The sequence below is a fragment of the Lontra canadensis genome, unplaced genomic scaffold (genome assembly GCF_010015895.1).
Source record: "Lontra canadensis isolate GAN:19392208 unplaced genomic scaffold, GSC_riverotter_1.0 scaffold67, whole genome shotgun sequence".
In the NCBI taxonomy this organism is placed as follows: Eukaryota; Metazoa; Chordata; class Mammalia; order Carnivora; family Mustelidae; genus Lontra; species Lontra canadensis.
The window spans coordinates 933305-948639 of record NW_022631061.1 but is presented as its reverse complement, the minus strand read 5'-3'; the positions used below and the strand labels follow the sequence as shown (position 1 = coordinate 948639).

General features: G+C 43.0%; 1 protein-coding gene across 2 annotated transcripts in view; it reads left to right on the top strand.

Annotated features, from left to right (window-relative positions):
• FLT1 (fms related receptor tyrosine kinase 1) overlaps nucleotides 1–15335 on the top strand; it is a 171191-nt gene that overhangs the window by 72280 nt on the left and 83576 nt on the right. For both annotated transcript variants that reach the window (XM_032879972.1, XM_032879973.1), the window contains exon 11: nucleotides 11119–11233. In XM_032879972.1, coding sequence (XP_032735863.1) covers nucleotides 11119–11233 — 115 coding nt within the window. The remainder of the gene's footprint in view (nucleotides 1–11118; nucleotides 11234–15335) is intronic.

The following is a 15335-nucleotide window of genomic DNA, read 5'->3' as shown; positions in this document are numbered from 1 at the left end:
GAACAGAGATGTGGCAGAGTGACGTGGGGACAGGGATGGGTCGAAGAGTTGAAATGCTTGAAGAGGAACTGGGCTGGCTCCTCAGATCTGGCCTGAGAAAAAACCAAAAAATTGGAAATGTAGGTATGGACCCGTTGTGGAATCATTCAAATGAGGGCTCAGTGGATGAGCCAGCCATTCATTCTACTTCCGCCCACCTTCCTGGCTGATGCGTGGTTGTTCTGCGTCTGCTGCCCGTAAGCCCACCCTGTCACTTGCCTGTGGAGACATAGACTTTCCTAAGCTCACTGTTGGCGGTCTTACTCCTATAGCCCAAGTCTTTGGCATGTGTCATGTGCCACGTGTCCCTGAAACTCTGTCCTGCATGTCTGAAAGTCAAAGCCTCAGAATCTAAGAACTTGGATTTTCACTTGAGCTCATAAAAAAATGATCTGGGGGTAGGGGTGGGGCCCCTGGGTGGCTCAATTGGTTAAGCATCAGCCTTCCACTCAGGTCATGATCTGGGAGTTCTGGGACTGAACCCACACTGGGCTCTGTGCTTAGAAGTGAGTCTGCTTCTCCCTCTCCCTCTGCCTCTCCCCCGCACCCTTGCTCACATGCATGTGCACACATCCTGTCTCTCTCAAATAAATAAAATCTTTAAAAATAAATAAATAGATAAAAATTTTGAAAATGATCTGGGGGTATGTTATCCCATTTCCCGAGGCTTTTAATGTTCCATATGCCTTGTTTTCCTCATTGAACACTATGTAAGAAGATCACTTATGGCTCCCTTATTGAGAAATTCTCTCGCGTGAAAAAGCCTTTGGTGAGGTAAGGTGAGGAAAACAAGAATGGATGTTTAGAGACTGCTGAGAGCCAAACAGAAGGTTATGTCCCGAAGAAGATCCTATGGCCTAGGATTTCTATTTTTCTTCCTTTTATAGCTGAAAATTATTGAGCATGTATCTACAGGACGTTATTGTCTAATTTAATTGTCACAGAACTTCAATGAGGCAAATCCTGGGATGATTACCTTTACAGAAAATTTAAGTACCTTGTTAGGAAACCAGCCCTGGTTGGGACGTGTCAGAGTGGCCTCTCACCCATCATCTACCGAGCCCTTCATTTTCCCTCCTAGCATTGGCTCTGGAACAACTCACTTAGACCTTACGTTGAGTAATTTGGGGACAAAGGCTTATGATCCAGAAAGCAAATGTGTTTCGTGAGGCTTGTGTAAATGACATCAAGAAGCAGTTTTAAAAGGTGTTAGAATGCAGAAATAACTAGCCTCAAGTTTAAGGTCCTGGGCTCTGAAGCCTGAATCCTGCCTCCACCTACCACCATCAACTAGCTTGTGGGTCAAAGAAACGACCTCTGGGCGTACGAGTTTCCAGTCCTACGTGGTAAAGAGAGAAATCGCACTGACAATAGTAGGCTGTTCGGCGGACTAACTGAGCTAATTAATATACACGAAGTATTTAGCTCCCTGGCTGGTGCATTGCGAGCACTATGTTTGTTTGCTGGAACTTGTCCAGTATTTTTAGATCACTCTAGGATTGCCCACTGCAAAGCAGCTTCCCTCTGAGGTGGCGTCATACACACACTGTGTGTATCCTGTCTATCCTGTGAAAGCTGATCGTGGTGACAAAATGGACAAAAAAGGAAACATGCTTGCATCTTAGTTTTTTTTCAAAGATTTATTTATTTGAGGTGGGGGGAAGGGAAGAAGGGCAGAGGGAGAGGGAGAGAGAGTTTCAAGCAGACTGCATGGAATGCAGAGCCTGTCCCTGGGCTCGATCTCCAGACCCTGAGATCATGACCTGAGCTGAAACCAAGAGTCAGACACTTAACTGACTGAGCCACCCACTGACCCTGTGTTTGCATATTTAGACAGGTCTTCTGACTATGGTGATTTACTCCAAAGAGATTAAGATGGGACCAGAAAGGTAGAATTTTCAGATTTTTTAGGAAATTAGAGGAGCTATAATATCCCGAATCTACTTGCATTTGAGAACTCTACCTCAGCATTCAAATGCGCATTGACCCAACTCTTGTCCAGTGATGGTCACATATGGGCTCTTGACATCTTACTTGCTTGCATTCAATTATATTCTGACATTTTTCGGATATTTTGATACATGAGCATGTATTTGACTTGTCTCTTCGATAAATGTATATGTTCCTTAATAACAGAAGGAACTGAATGCTCTACTTCTTTCGGAGGACATGATTTTACTTCCTAAGTGGAATATGGATGAATGTGTATTAGCGTCGTTAAATGGTGCTGAGGATCATGAGCCCACATTTTGGCCTACCCTTGCCGGTTGGTTTTCTATTTTCTGTTAGACCAGAAGATGCTTCTCCATGTGTGAACATCATTGCCCAAGTTGAAATCGCCTGTGACTGTCAGTTTGTCAGATATGGATAATGCTGTGCAGAGTAGGTCCAGGTCCCAGTCAGACCCTCTGTCTGCCTTAGTACTCCTCACTGTGAGTAGATAGGCCCTGTTGGCGGTGACATAGTGCTTTACTGAAGGGAGATGTGTGAGGTCATTTGAGGGTCAGTAGTGTTCCTTTTTCAGCACGTGGGAGGTAAATTATGGATGGTGGGTTGACACCTGACATGGGGTTGAATCCACATCTAGGCAGGCCATTGTCAGGATTCACTCTTCTCATCAGACAGTCAACTGAGCGAGAGATGGGGATGCTCCTCCTCTGTTGACCAGGTGGCTGGGCTAGGCCTGAAAGTTATAATAGTGAACAAAACACAGGCTCTGCTTTTTTTTTTAAATTAGCATATAATGTATTATTAGTCCCAGGGGTACAGGTCCTTGAATCATCAAGGCTTACACAATTCATAGCACTCACCATAGCACACACCCTCCCCAATGTCCATAATGTCCCCTACCCCCCAGCAACCCTCAATTTGTTTCCTGAGATTAAGAGTCTCTTATGGTTTTTCTCCCTCCCCGGTCCCATCTTGTTTCATTTTATTCCCTCCCTACCCCCACCGACCCCTGACCCTGCATCTCAAATTCCTAATATCAGAGAGATCATATGATAATTGTCTTTCTCTGACTGACTTATTTCACTTAGCATAACACTATCCAGTTCCATCCATGTTGTTGCAAATGGCAAGATTTCGTGAGGTTTTTGATGGCTGTATAGTATTCCATAGTGTGTGTGTGTGTGTGTGTGTACACACACAAACATACATACATATATATATATATATATCACATCTTCTTTATCCATTCATCTGTTGATGGACATCTAGGTTCTTTCCATAGTTTGGCTATTGTGGCCATTGCTGCTATAAACATTTGGGTACACGTCACAGGCCCTGCTCTTAGATAGCTCTCTATCTAGTGAGATAATAAAATGACAAATTACATTATCAATCCATCTACAGTATGTTGGGCACTGTGCTAAGCACATTATGTAAATTAACTCATTTAGTGTCACTGTGATGTTCACCATTATTGACAGGAAAAGACTCTTCCATAAATTATTTCCCTTCTGTTTGTCTTTTAACTCCTATTATAATAACTAGTAAGACATGGTAACATGGGGTTACTTCTTCCGAGTTGGCAATGTTAAGAACACATTCATTTCCCAAAGAATTCGAGGCAGTTCACAAAGAGTACAATAAATAATCAGCGAATCTGAATGAAAGGAGAAAATGTGGTAAGGCTAGTACAGAGATATGGCCCATATGTTTTTACTTTCTAGTTGTCGAGAGACAGACGCATGAAATAGACATTTGCGAGCTGAAGGGGCACATCAGATAAAAACAAATCAAGATTTTAGGGAACTAAAATCTAGGAAAAATTCTATCTCCTGTCATAATCCTTAGGACATAGCATATCCTATACACAAATTCCTGAACCACATTTCCACTATAGCAGGTGTCATGGGACAGGAAATCATCACATCCCTTAGAGTTAATCAGTGGCCTAACACCAAAGGCGAATTTATTAAAAGTGAAATGATCCAGGGTGCTTGGGTGGCTCAGTGAGTTAAGCATGCAACTCTTGATTTTGGCTCAGGTCGTGATCTCAGGGTTGTGAGGTGGAGCCTGGCAGTGGGCTCCACACTTAGCACAGAGTCAACTTGAGAGCCCCCTCCCTCCACCCCTCCCCCGCTTGTGTGCACATACGTGCTCCCTCCCTCAAATAAATAAGTCTTTAACCAAAGTTCTATTTCAGAACTACTCAAAGGATTGAAAAGACTGTAAGTCCTCTGAGCAATTTTCTGTGACTGTGACTCTCACAGTTGGGCTTTTGCTTGTCCAGGCTTACAGAACTGGGAAGTTGTAAAACTATGATTTGAACACAGGTCAGGCTAGGTCTGTGTTCCTAATGCCAAACTGTGATCGCCCACCCACTCCCCCTGAAGGCTCGCTGCACATTTCAGCCTTGACAGCAATATAATAAGCCATGTGTTCCCTTCCTTTCCATGACAACAAAATGTAGCCATAGCTTGAGATATCTAGAATTAACACCCCAAGACTCCTTGAATGGGTTTAAGGATATTACTTGCAGCTCCTCTTGAGATTTCCCTGAAGAATTCTAGTTTATCAAATCACCCTTCCTCAGCTGATTAATCTTTCACTTAGAGGAAAAATGAATGAACAAAATAGGTGTTCGTGTGAAGACCCACATCTGGGTGTGGCCAAGTAAGTATCCATTCTCAGTCACCCTGGTGACAGGGTTGCAAGGATGCCTTGGCCCTTGGCTCAGATTCTGTACAGGGGACAGGGGCAGAGTCCTGGGTAGCTTGGGAGAGCGGAGGAAGGAAAGCAGAGGCTGGGAAGACAAGCCTTGTTCTGAGTGTGAATGGACCACGAGACCCTGGAGGGCAGGAAGCAGCACAGGCCAAGATGCTCACGGAAAAGCTCTTATCGAAATAGAGGTGGCCAGGGTGCTGGATCACCTCCACCATTGTCCAAGGAGCTGACCCAGAGCCTTCAATCCCCGAAAAGCCTTCTCCACTCCCCGCTCTCCATTCAGACAAGAAGTAGTTTTCATTATGGGCTCCAAGGCGTCACAAGGTCTCTCCGTGCGCAAGAGAGTCACTCATCCAGGTTCCCCTCATTGTGACCCCGTGACCAACCCGAAGGCCCAGGCCCTTTTCCTGAGGCAGAAGGAGCAGGAACCATTCTGTCTAAACACTCCTTCCAACTCCACACCTTTTTCTGCCAGCGTCCCCTCCCCTATATTGTTTTATTTGTTTTGAGAGAATGTGAGAGGAGGGGAACAGAGAGTGTTTGCAGATTCTATGAATCTGATGGCTCAGGCCCAGTGTCACTAATGTTTTGACACAACACCCACGGTAGCAGGAGAAAGTTTCCATCAGGCCCTTCTACATGATGGCATGCCATAATGGGGAACCAGCCCCGGCTGTGCCCTCTGGCAGGCTGCCAGGTGGCCCCCTTTTTTTTTTTTTCTTTCTAGTTTTTTTAAAGACATTTTACAGCCTTGATTTGCTTTTTATTATGGCTCTCCCTCTTTGTTTCCTAACTTGAAATGATTCAATATTCTGTACAAACAGATTCTAATCAGAGTTAGCATGTGCAGTCAAATCCCATTAAACAGATAAGCAGAGTCCCCACCAGAAGTGCTCAGATTTCATCATCCAAAATAGAAAATAAAAGGCGGGGGAGGTTAGTGTCTGTCGTGAGACTTTGTAGAGATTTATAGAGCCTCTTTTCCAGGTAAATGTGCTTTCATTGTAAATCGATATAGACCTTCATTCCCAGGCATGGCTCAGTCTCAAGTAGGTGGCCATTGGGTATCGGGTGCTTGGCTCACCACGGCACACCCCCATCCACCCCCATCCACCCCCACCCCAGAGGTCCTCTTTAAAGTCTGCTGCCTGCTACCAGTGTATTGGGGTTCATAATAAAACAGGCGAGCTTCATCCCAGAACATGTCCAGGGGTCGTGCAGATGCAAGGAATTTACAAGGAAAGACAAAAATTGTGATAGAAGTTGGATTTGTTATTTCATTGCAAGATTTTTTAAAATGATAAAATTCCAAGAGTTCCTATAGTTTTAGCATCAAGACATCCTGATCCAAACAAACCAGAATTTATGTCAAAAATGTAATTATAAAATATGCCCCTCCCTTTTCCCCTACACCAAAGGACTGGGCGCCGCTTCTCCTCTTGAAAGCTAATTTTTCACTTTCTCTTGGTGTCTGACTTTGTACCAGTTTGATTCAGAGGACTCCCAGAGATTTCCTCTAACCTGTGACTCTGAGCCAGACTCACTCTGTGAAGCATGATGATAAAGGTTTGGGACAGTGCCTTGGGAGCCGAATTCATCCTGTGTGATGGGTTGAGTTCTGGTGTGGTAGAAAGAGTGGAGTGTATCTGGTTTCTGATCCCAGGTCTCCTGCTTTCTCTGTGAGTCTGAGCAAGGTATTTTTTTTATCTGAGTCTTGGTTTCCTTTACTGTAAAATAACTGTAAAATAACTTTTGAAATGGGCATTATAATGCCTGCTTCACTGAAGGGGGACAGTGAGAATTAGTTGGACTGTGAGAATTAAATGTGTATGGCCCCTCCCCTCCCCACTCCAGCCCAGGCCTGGCACATTACTAGTAGCTCAGAAATAGCCAGTTTCCCTTCAGCCAACCAAGAGTCAGGCTTTAGCAGAACAGAAATATTGAAAGAATGATCAGTTTAATATAATTTATTTATTACAGGATGAAAGGCGAGTCAGAAAAAAGAAAAAATCTCTCTTTATCCTGAGATTCAGCCTATGGAGTAGACCATCTAGAATTTGCTAGAAATCATTTAAGAAAGGAGAAGTCTTACTGGATATCTCGAGGAGATGTGGGTATCCTTACAGGCACTAAACAGATGGTCAGTTTCCAGAAAGGCTCAGTGAAGTGTTGAGCCTTTCTAGAATACCGCTTCAAAATATACACAGACACTAACCATCAATGGCTGAGGCTCACCCAGCTGGAAGCTTCCTTCTGATTCCACCCACCCTATAAAGAAAAAAAAGTGTGAGCTCTGCATTTGAGGTAGGGGGAGGGGAGAGGAAGGCAGGAGGACCGAACAGTCTGAAAATCAGAATTGTTCAAAGCCAGCACTAAGTAAAAGCACAGGGAACACAAAAGGTTACCTTTGGGTGCACTGTGCCCCGCATTTCCTGTAAAAGGGATCCAAAGGATTTATGAAGGTGAGTGGGAACCAGGTTCGGAGACTAGGATGCCAAAGGGAGCTCTAATTTATATGGCAATTGTGTGAGTTGCTTGCCATATTTTGGAAGGAAGTTTTATTCCAGAAAGGGCTAAAAAAAAAAAAAAAAAAAGGCATTAACTCCCCAGTGCAATAATAGAATTGGTATAGTGACTGTTTGAGAAGCCTTTTTCTCCTATATGCAAAGAAGCACTGAAGTGTAATAATCTCTCGTATGTGATGATAGTACATGGATATTATGTTGCATGTGGAGTAAGGGTTAATGCACAGATTCTGGAATGAGCCAGAACTGGTGACAAATTCTGCCTCTGCCATTTACTAGCTGTTTAACCTTGGGTAATTTACTTAACCTCTCTAATCTTTAATTTCCCTGTCCCTTAAAGGGGGGGGCGGTGATAGCACCTACTTTTTAGGTGGTTATGTGGATTAGTGAGACAGAGAATATGAAACACTTATCCTGGTGCTTAGCATGTAGAAAATACCATTATAGGAGAGTGTGATATTGCATGGTGTAGATTACAATTATTCTAGCCCATGGCTGGTTAGCTTGTGTGTGAGGACCCCAGTCAAGATGGTAGCTTTGACCTCAGTGTTGGCTCTGCCTCTGTCTGTGGCCCCAGGCTGCCATTATCTGTCTTTCATCACAGAGGAGACAAATATTTATGATTGTGAAGGGAATAGGGCAAATCCATCACGACTACAGGAAAAATCAACCCAAAGCGTCATCCGTCTATGGAGGGTGGCATTTTCCCATTACGTGTGGAAAGCAGCAGCCTGGCTGCTTAGACCAGAGTCCCACAGAGAGCTCCTACCTGGTGTTTAACCGACACATCACATGTAGGGTCTCAGTGTTTGATATACAATTGGCTGTTTTGTTTTAACATGTTTATTATCAATTCTAGTCCAAAACTAATTTGTTTCAACTCCAGGGCAATTGATGACATGGAGTACACCCTAACCCGGAAATTTTTTGCGTCTCAATGGTTATAAATACCTCCTTGCTATTGTATTTGTCGCGCTGTATGCAAATGGAGGTAGGAGTCCGAAAGCTCATTAGGCCAGGGACAGAGGCTTGGAGCATGGAGAGGACCCAGTGGAGCTAAAGCTGATAACGGTGGCCTTGTCCAGAATAGTGCCTGGGAGCTTTCTTATCTCCCTTTGGCAGGAGGTGCTGTGGGCTTCCTGTGCGAAATCAGGAGTGAACGCTGCTTTCCTCTTGTTGTTCGGCTTCCTCCCCCCTCAAGACGGTTCCCAGCACAGTGATTATCTTTGCATCTTCAAACATGGCACAATCTACTTCCTTAAGAGCTTGATGTATTCTTAAGGCTTAGGCAAATTCCCCTCCCCCTAAATCTCTTTTCAAGTGCTGTTATATAGTCAGGCTCCTAAATGACATTCTATTTTTATGGTTCCAATTACAAAGAGGGAAAAGGAAAAAAAAAACAAAACACAAAAAACAGTCCCCAAATTAGAAAATGGCCACAGACTGTCCTTTACACTGGGAGGACCTTGCCATGAGTCTACCGTATAGCTTCCATACTAGGGCTTTTGCCACCAGCGGCCACCCCTCGGGGGGGTGGGGGTGGTGGGGATCAGAGGCCAACAGCCCCTCATGAACTTGGGCAGCGGACTGCACTTCCCTCGGAAAATGCCTAGACTCATTGTACTCCAACATATTTCTTTGCCTTTCCTGCAGACCAAGCATATGCAATTAAGATCTCTGAGGCATCCGTTATCTTTTTCACTTCTTTGGGGGGAGAAAGAACACAATTAAAAGTGTCTTTTCTCGATATGAGAGAACTTCAGCTGTTTGACAAGGCCAAGTACACATGCACGTGTCCCATACAGGTGCGCACGTGTGTAATAAACCCCATCTACATGTAAGGCTTATGTGAGCTGGTATATTCATACGTGTCCTAAGCGTGTGTGAAGGATGGGAGGTCAAACGGAGGTTCAAGGTATGGATGGAACAGTCCAGAGAACAGACAACGAAAAACAGCAGAATGACTTAGGATTTTAATAGCATTACAATGTTTCAAGTGAAGGAGACAGAATATAATTTCTCTTGGGTTCATTTTCCTCTACTAATCAATAACAGTTTAGACTTTCACTTATTTTGCCTGATGACTGGAAAGAATATCTATAGAAATTGCATAAATTCCTTAAGGAATGGCCAGTCCTTATTATTCTTAGTTTAAATTTTATAATCTAACTGTAGAAGGGAGACATTTTGCCAACATTTGGGGAAATCTGATATATAGAGCGGGTACAATGAGGTGTCATAATGGCATTGTTGTTATCTTGGAAAATGTGCATTCTTTTAGAGATATGTGCTGAAGTATGTAAGGGTGACATGACATCTGAGATTTGCTTTTAAAATACATCACATAAGGATAATAAGGATAGACCAAACGGCTGTAGCAAAATCTGGATAACTGTTAAGTCTGGGTGATGGGTGTATGGACCTTTATTATGCTAGGGCTGTACTTACCGAGATGTTTGAAACTAAAGAGCAAAGAAAACAAATGAAAGCTCTTGCTAGAAACAGCATATCGGTCCCCATGCCTGTGTGTATATTAACAGGTGTTCATAGAGTGCCAATGACATGCTCGGCCCTTGCTGTGGTGTGAGGACAAAGTGTATAGTAGATGTAGCCCTGTTCCCTGGAGCCGCTGGCCCACTGGGGCCACTCAGAATGTGGGGAATGTTCTGGACCGGACATGATAGATCGGGGCAGGAGACCACCCAGCAAGACTGGAGTTCCTTCTCAACTCAAGGACCAGAGAGGGATAATCACACAACATCTTCCTGGTCATCACAATCCCATCTATCTTACCTTCGTCCTCGACTTACTTTATTCTCTTGCTGTCATCTTAGGTAAATCATGATGGCCATTGGCTGCCTAGGATCACCCACTCACTCTCTCTGGAAATTGGGCTGTGAAATTCCTCTTGGTTTGAAAATCCCCATAATCTGACCATGACAAATACACATGAGAGCCCAGAAGGCTCTCTGCTCACCACAAATTCTATGGAGGGAATGGACTATGAATGGCCGTGAGTGTCAGACAAGCATGCCTGGGCTTTAAAAAGTTCAGTACAGTTGCTGGAGCTTTGGGAGCAAAAAGGATTCCACTAAAAACCAGAACATTCAGAATTTGGTCTGGGAGCAACTTTGTAGGTGTTGAAATTAATAACTATTTCCACCAAAATTTGAGTAATAAACCATATGAAAACAGAAGCTTGATGAAAAGAATGGGTGTTTGAGAGAACATGCCAATTTCTCTCTTTAAAATGGTACTCTACCAGCTAGTTTTATATAATAAGAGATCTAGTGGACTTCTAGAAACAGAAAAGATCATTTTACAATTAAACACTTAAGGTCTGAGCAGTTAAGGGGCTTCTCATGATACCCCAAAACTTGGAAAGAAACAGAATGTAGTAACTGCTTCATGCTGTGTGTTTCCATATACACTTGATTAGCCCTGGAAAAAATTAGCTGTATAATGGAATATTCTGATTAAAAGCCGACTTTTTATAGATGTGAAATGCTATTATTTCCTCGAGATTTCCATTCATTAACATAACTTATCCCCCCACCTCGTGTTTGCATGTTTCCTCCACTAGGAACTAATTAAAATCTAGATATTGAATTTCCTAATTTTTACATTTTTACTTAGTATTTACCTTTAGAACAGGAAGGATATATGGAGATACACTGGTGTGGGCTGCTTTCAGAGCAAGCAAAATATATTTTCTATTTCTAAGTTGTGGAGATGACTATGCAGGGAAAAACCTAAGGAATAGAAGAAAGCGTGTCTTATTATCTTTGTTATCTCAGGACTTACCAGTGATTTTTATTTCACCTGTCACCGTGGACCATGCTACAAAGCAACATAATGATAAATTATTTTTTTTTTAAATAAGGTATGACTTTTGCTCCAATAATGAAGAGTCCCTAATCCTGGATCCTGACAGCAACCTAGGAAACAGGATTGAGAGCATCATTCAGCGGACAGCAGTAATAGAAGGAAAGAATAAGGTATTGTCTACAAAAATAAAGGCTGGCATATTTATTTTATTTTTCAAGATTTTATTTATTTGTGAGAGACAGCATGAAAAGGGGGAGGGGCAAAGGAAGAGGGAGGGAGAGAGAGAAGCAGACTCGATCCCAGGACCCCAAGATCATGATCGGAGCTTAGCCGACTAAGAGAGATGCTTAGCCGACTGAGCCACCCAGGTACTCCTGGGATATTTATTTTAAAAGCACACACTCTGCTTCCAGTTCTGGGTTCACTAGAACCAGAAGTGATTGAAACGCTCAAACAAAAATTAGGGAGAGAAGACAAGATCTGAGAGGTGTCTTCGTGGAGCAGTACCCTGAACTGTTCTCTCATGGCCCCCCAGTTCCCAAGGCTTGAGTACTGGGTCCTAATGGAAGAGGTGGAGCGGGCTTTCAGCCCTGGCTGAATCTCAGGGTCCTCCGCCAATTATTGCGCTTGAATCTCTGGAGTAGAGCTTGGGGTTCATGAACGTTCCCGGGGAGGGAACTTTCTAGCACGATCCCAGGACTGAGAATCTCTGTTATACTTAAAGTAGGGTGTCGATAAGCAAAAGCTAGTATAAGACTGAGGGTTCAACTGGAATGTTCTCCATCTCACAAAATAGCTTGTTTTCCCTCTGTCTTTGCAAGGGCAAAGCCTAGGTCAGGGTAGGCAAAACCCATACAGTGTATCAGGTTTCTGTGACCTAAGGAATACAAATCAAAAGCACAATGAGATCTCGCCTGACACCTGTTGGAATGGCCATTGTCAAAAAGACAAGAAGTCACAAGTACGGGCGAGGGTGTGGAGGGAAACTTTGTGTGCTGTTGGTGGGTTGTAAATTTATACAGCTATTATGAAAAACATGGAGGTTTTTGGAGGTTCCTCAAAAAACTAAAAGTAGAACTACCCTAGAACCCAGCAATTCTCCTTCTGAGTATATATCCAAAGAAAAGAAAAATACGAACTCAAAATTATCTGCACCTTCGTGTTCATAGCAGCACTATTTATAATAGCCAAGATACGGAAGCAACTTAAGTGCCCAGCAAATGAATGAATGATGGATGAATGAATGAATGGAGAATGTATGGTATATATACACACAATGTAATATGACTCAGTCACAAGAAAGAATGAAATCTTGCCATTTGTGACATGGATGGGCTTTAAGGGCATTATGTTAAGTGAAAGAAAGACAAATACCATATGATCTCACTTATATGTGGTATCTAAAAGAAACAAAACCCCAAGCTTATAGGTTACAGAGCACAGATTTGTGGTTGCCAAGAGGCAGGGGGTGTAAGGGCTGTGAAAAATAAGTGAAGGGCGTCAAAAAGTACAAAGTTTCAGTTACAAAATAACTAAGTCCTGGGGATTATTGTACAACATGGTGAATACAGTTAATAATACTGAATTGCATATATGAAAGTTTGCTAGGAAAATAGATCTTAATAGTTCTCATCATAGGAAAAAAATTTGCTTTACTATGTGTGATGACAGATATTAAATGGACTTATTGTGGTGACTGTATTGTAATATGTACAAATACTGAATCATTTATGCTGTCTCTACATTTGAAACTAACACAATGTTATATGTCAATTACACCTCAGTTCAAAAAGAAGAGACTTCTCATCAGAGGGAAAAAAGGGTTCGCTGACCTAATGGGGTCAAGTAGGCCTCTTTGCTAGTACTCCTTTCAGTGTTAAATAATTTTTATTGAGATATGACTGACATACAAAGAGCTGTACAAATTTAATGTGTACAGTTTAATAATGACTTTGGAGTTAAATATACACTCACGAAACCATCGACACAGTCAATGCTACAGACTTATCTATGACCTCCAAAAATGTCCTCCCGCTGAATGTAGGAATGTGTGAATGAATCCAGGATAACACATAGCAAAGGTATACAACACAGCATTCTTCACTACAAGTACTATGCTGAAAGTGGATCTCTAGGACTTACTCATTTAGCATCACTGAAACTTTGTACCCTTTGACCAATTTTGGAAGATTCAACTTAGCTTCTAGAAAAAGGTGCCAAGAACTGCGAAGCTCTGAGATTATACCCTGCTTTCAAGCTAACAGGTAGCCCTGTCCCAATTGTATGCTTGGTGGTTGAAGACCTGCTACTTACCAGTCAGATACAAGGACTTTATTACTCATAGCAAATCTCTCAGGCTTCATGTTAGCCCTGGGCCCCTTGCCTCCGAGTGCCTGGGTAGAAACTGTGTAGGCAGTGGATTCGCACAGCAGCTGGGGGACCCTGAACCTTGGGAACCCACATTTTTTTACAATGGGCGGCCTTTGGTGCCCCTCTTGTCTGCCATTCGTTCTCCGTTTCCCTGACCTCCACTGAGCCTCAGCTCATAGCTGATGCCTTGTGAACTGGACATACCTCGTGGACCTCAGACTTTTCTTTGGTTCAATTTGGGGAAAACACACTTGAAAAATCTCCTATTATCAGGAACGGGGTAGTGCTGCTTTAAAAAGTAAAAACGTTTCAACCCCTTGCCAAAATGTCTATTTATATATGCATATGTTGACTCCTGGTGGCTCGGCTCTTTAGTATAGGTGCTATCTACTGGAGTGTGGTTATGCTCATATCATCTGTGTATTCAGCTGTATTTTTTGCTTTTGGAGGCAACAAAGTGGATGGCATCATTCCCCCCATCCCCCATGTCGGATTGAACAATGATGACAGATAACATCTGAATTCCTCGTTCTGTAAAACTTCTTGACATAGGCTCATATCAACATCATTCTGGCCAGCCAGAGTGGCTATCTACCTTTTAAAGATAAGAAAATCAGGGGTGGGGCCCCTGGGTGGCTCAGTGGGTTAAAGCCTCTGCTTTCCGCTCAGGTCATGATCCCAGGGTCCTGGGATCGAGCCCCTCATCGGGCTCTCTGTTCGGCAAGGAGCCTGCTTTCCTTCTTCTCTCTCTCTGCCTGCCTCTCTGCCTACCTGTGATCTCTGTCAAATAAAAAAAAAAAAAAAGAAAATCAGGGGTGATGAGAGGAATTCAAAGCCACACAGCCTAAATGTGGCAGACGAAATACTCAAAGCAAAGTCTTCCTAGTCTCAAAGCCACAGCTCTACCAACTAGGAGTAGAGATTAAAGTGGTAATGATTTGCCTGAAAATATAAACAATCACTTGTCATGGATTTACGAAAAGTTTTTCTAACTACCGCAGTGGTTTACAACTCTTGCTCTCTAATACAAATGAACAGTAGTTTGAAACGTCACATGATAGGTAACCACTGGCGAGAGCAGTTCAATGAAATCCTTAGGAAAGAGGAAATTCTGTGAACTTGAGAGTTTAATTTGAGTGACAGTACATTTTTTTCTAGGAAAGGAAATGCCTCTCAGTAGAAGGCAAGTTAGTTGTCACAGAACACTAGAAAACTTCAAGATGCCACTAAATGTCTCAGTTTGTTTTACCTTCTCCTGACCACATCAGGGAGATGTACTGTTAATTGTTGTACATTAAAAAAGAATTTATGAACCTAATTCCAGTGGTAAGTTTTGATTCCATTCTGGCTTCCTAGCCCCAGAAATTACAATAGAAAAGAAAGTGGAAAATGAAAAAGGCAGGAGAGGTTTCGGATTAGCCTAAAACAGAAAGTAGCAACCTGACTCCGTACAGAATTACCTGGAAAGCACAGAGGGAGTGAAGTCACACAACCCGAGTGAGATAAGGAACTTCCTTGATTTTTTTTCCACACGGCTTGAAACGAGTTTATTGTCTTGTAATTTTGTAGTTATGCAAAGGTTTTAAATAGAGACCTCTAGACGTAGGGGGCAGGTATGTCGGCCTGCAGCCAGGAGCCCTGGGGTCCAGCTCTGCCATTTCTGTCTTGTGTAACCACCTGCAGATGAGTCCCTCTTTCTGAACCTGTCCCTCCTCCCAATGGTGGCGCTCATAATCCTTGTCCTCCCTCATTTGCCCATTCTCGTAAGCATGATTGTCATCTATGCCCTAATGCAGTTCCCAGGCTGATTGTGATCGAATGCAATGAAGACTATTTGTTTGGGGCGCCTCGGTGGCTCAGTGGTTTAAAGCCTCTGCCTTCGGCTCAGGTCATGATCCCGGG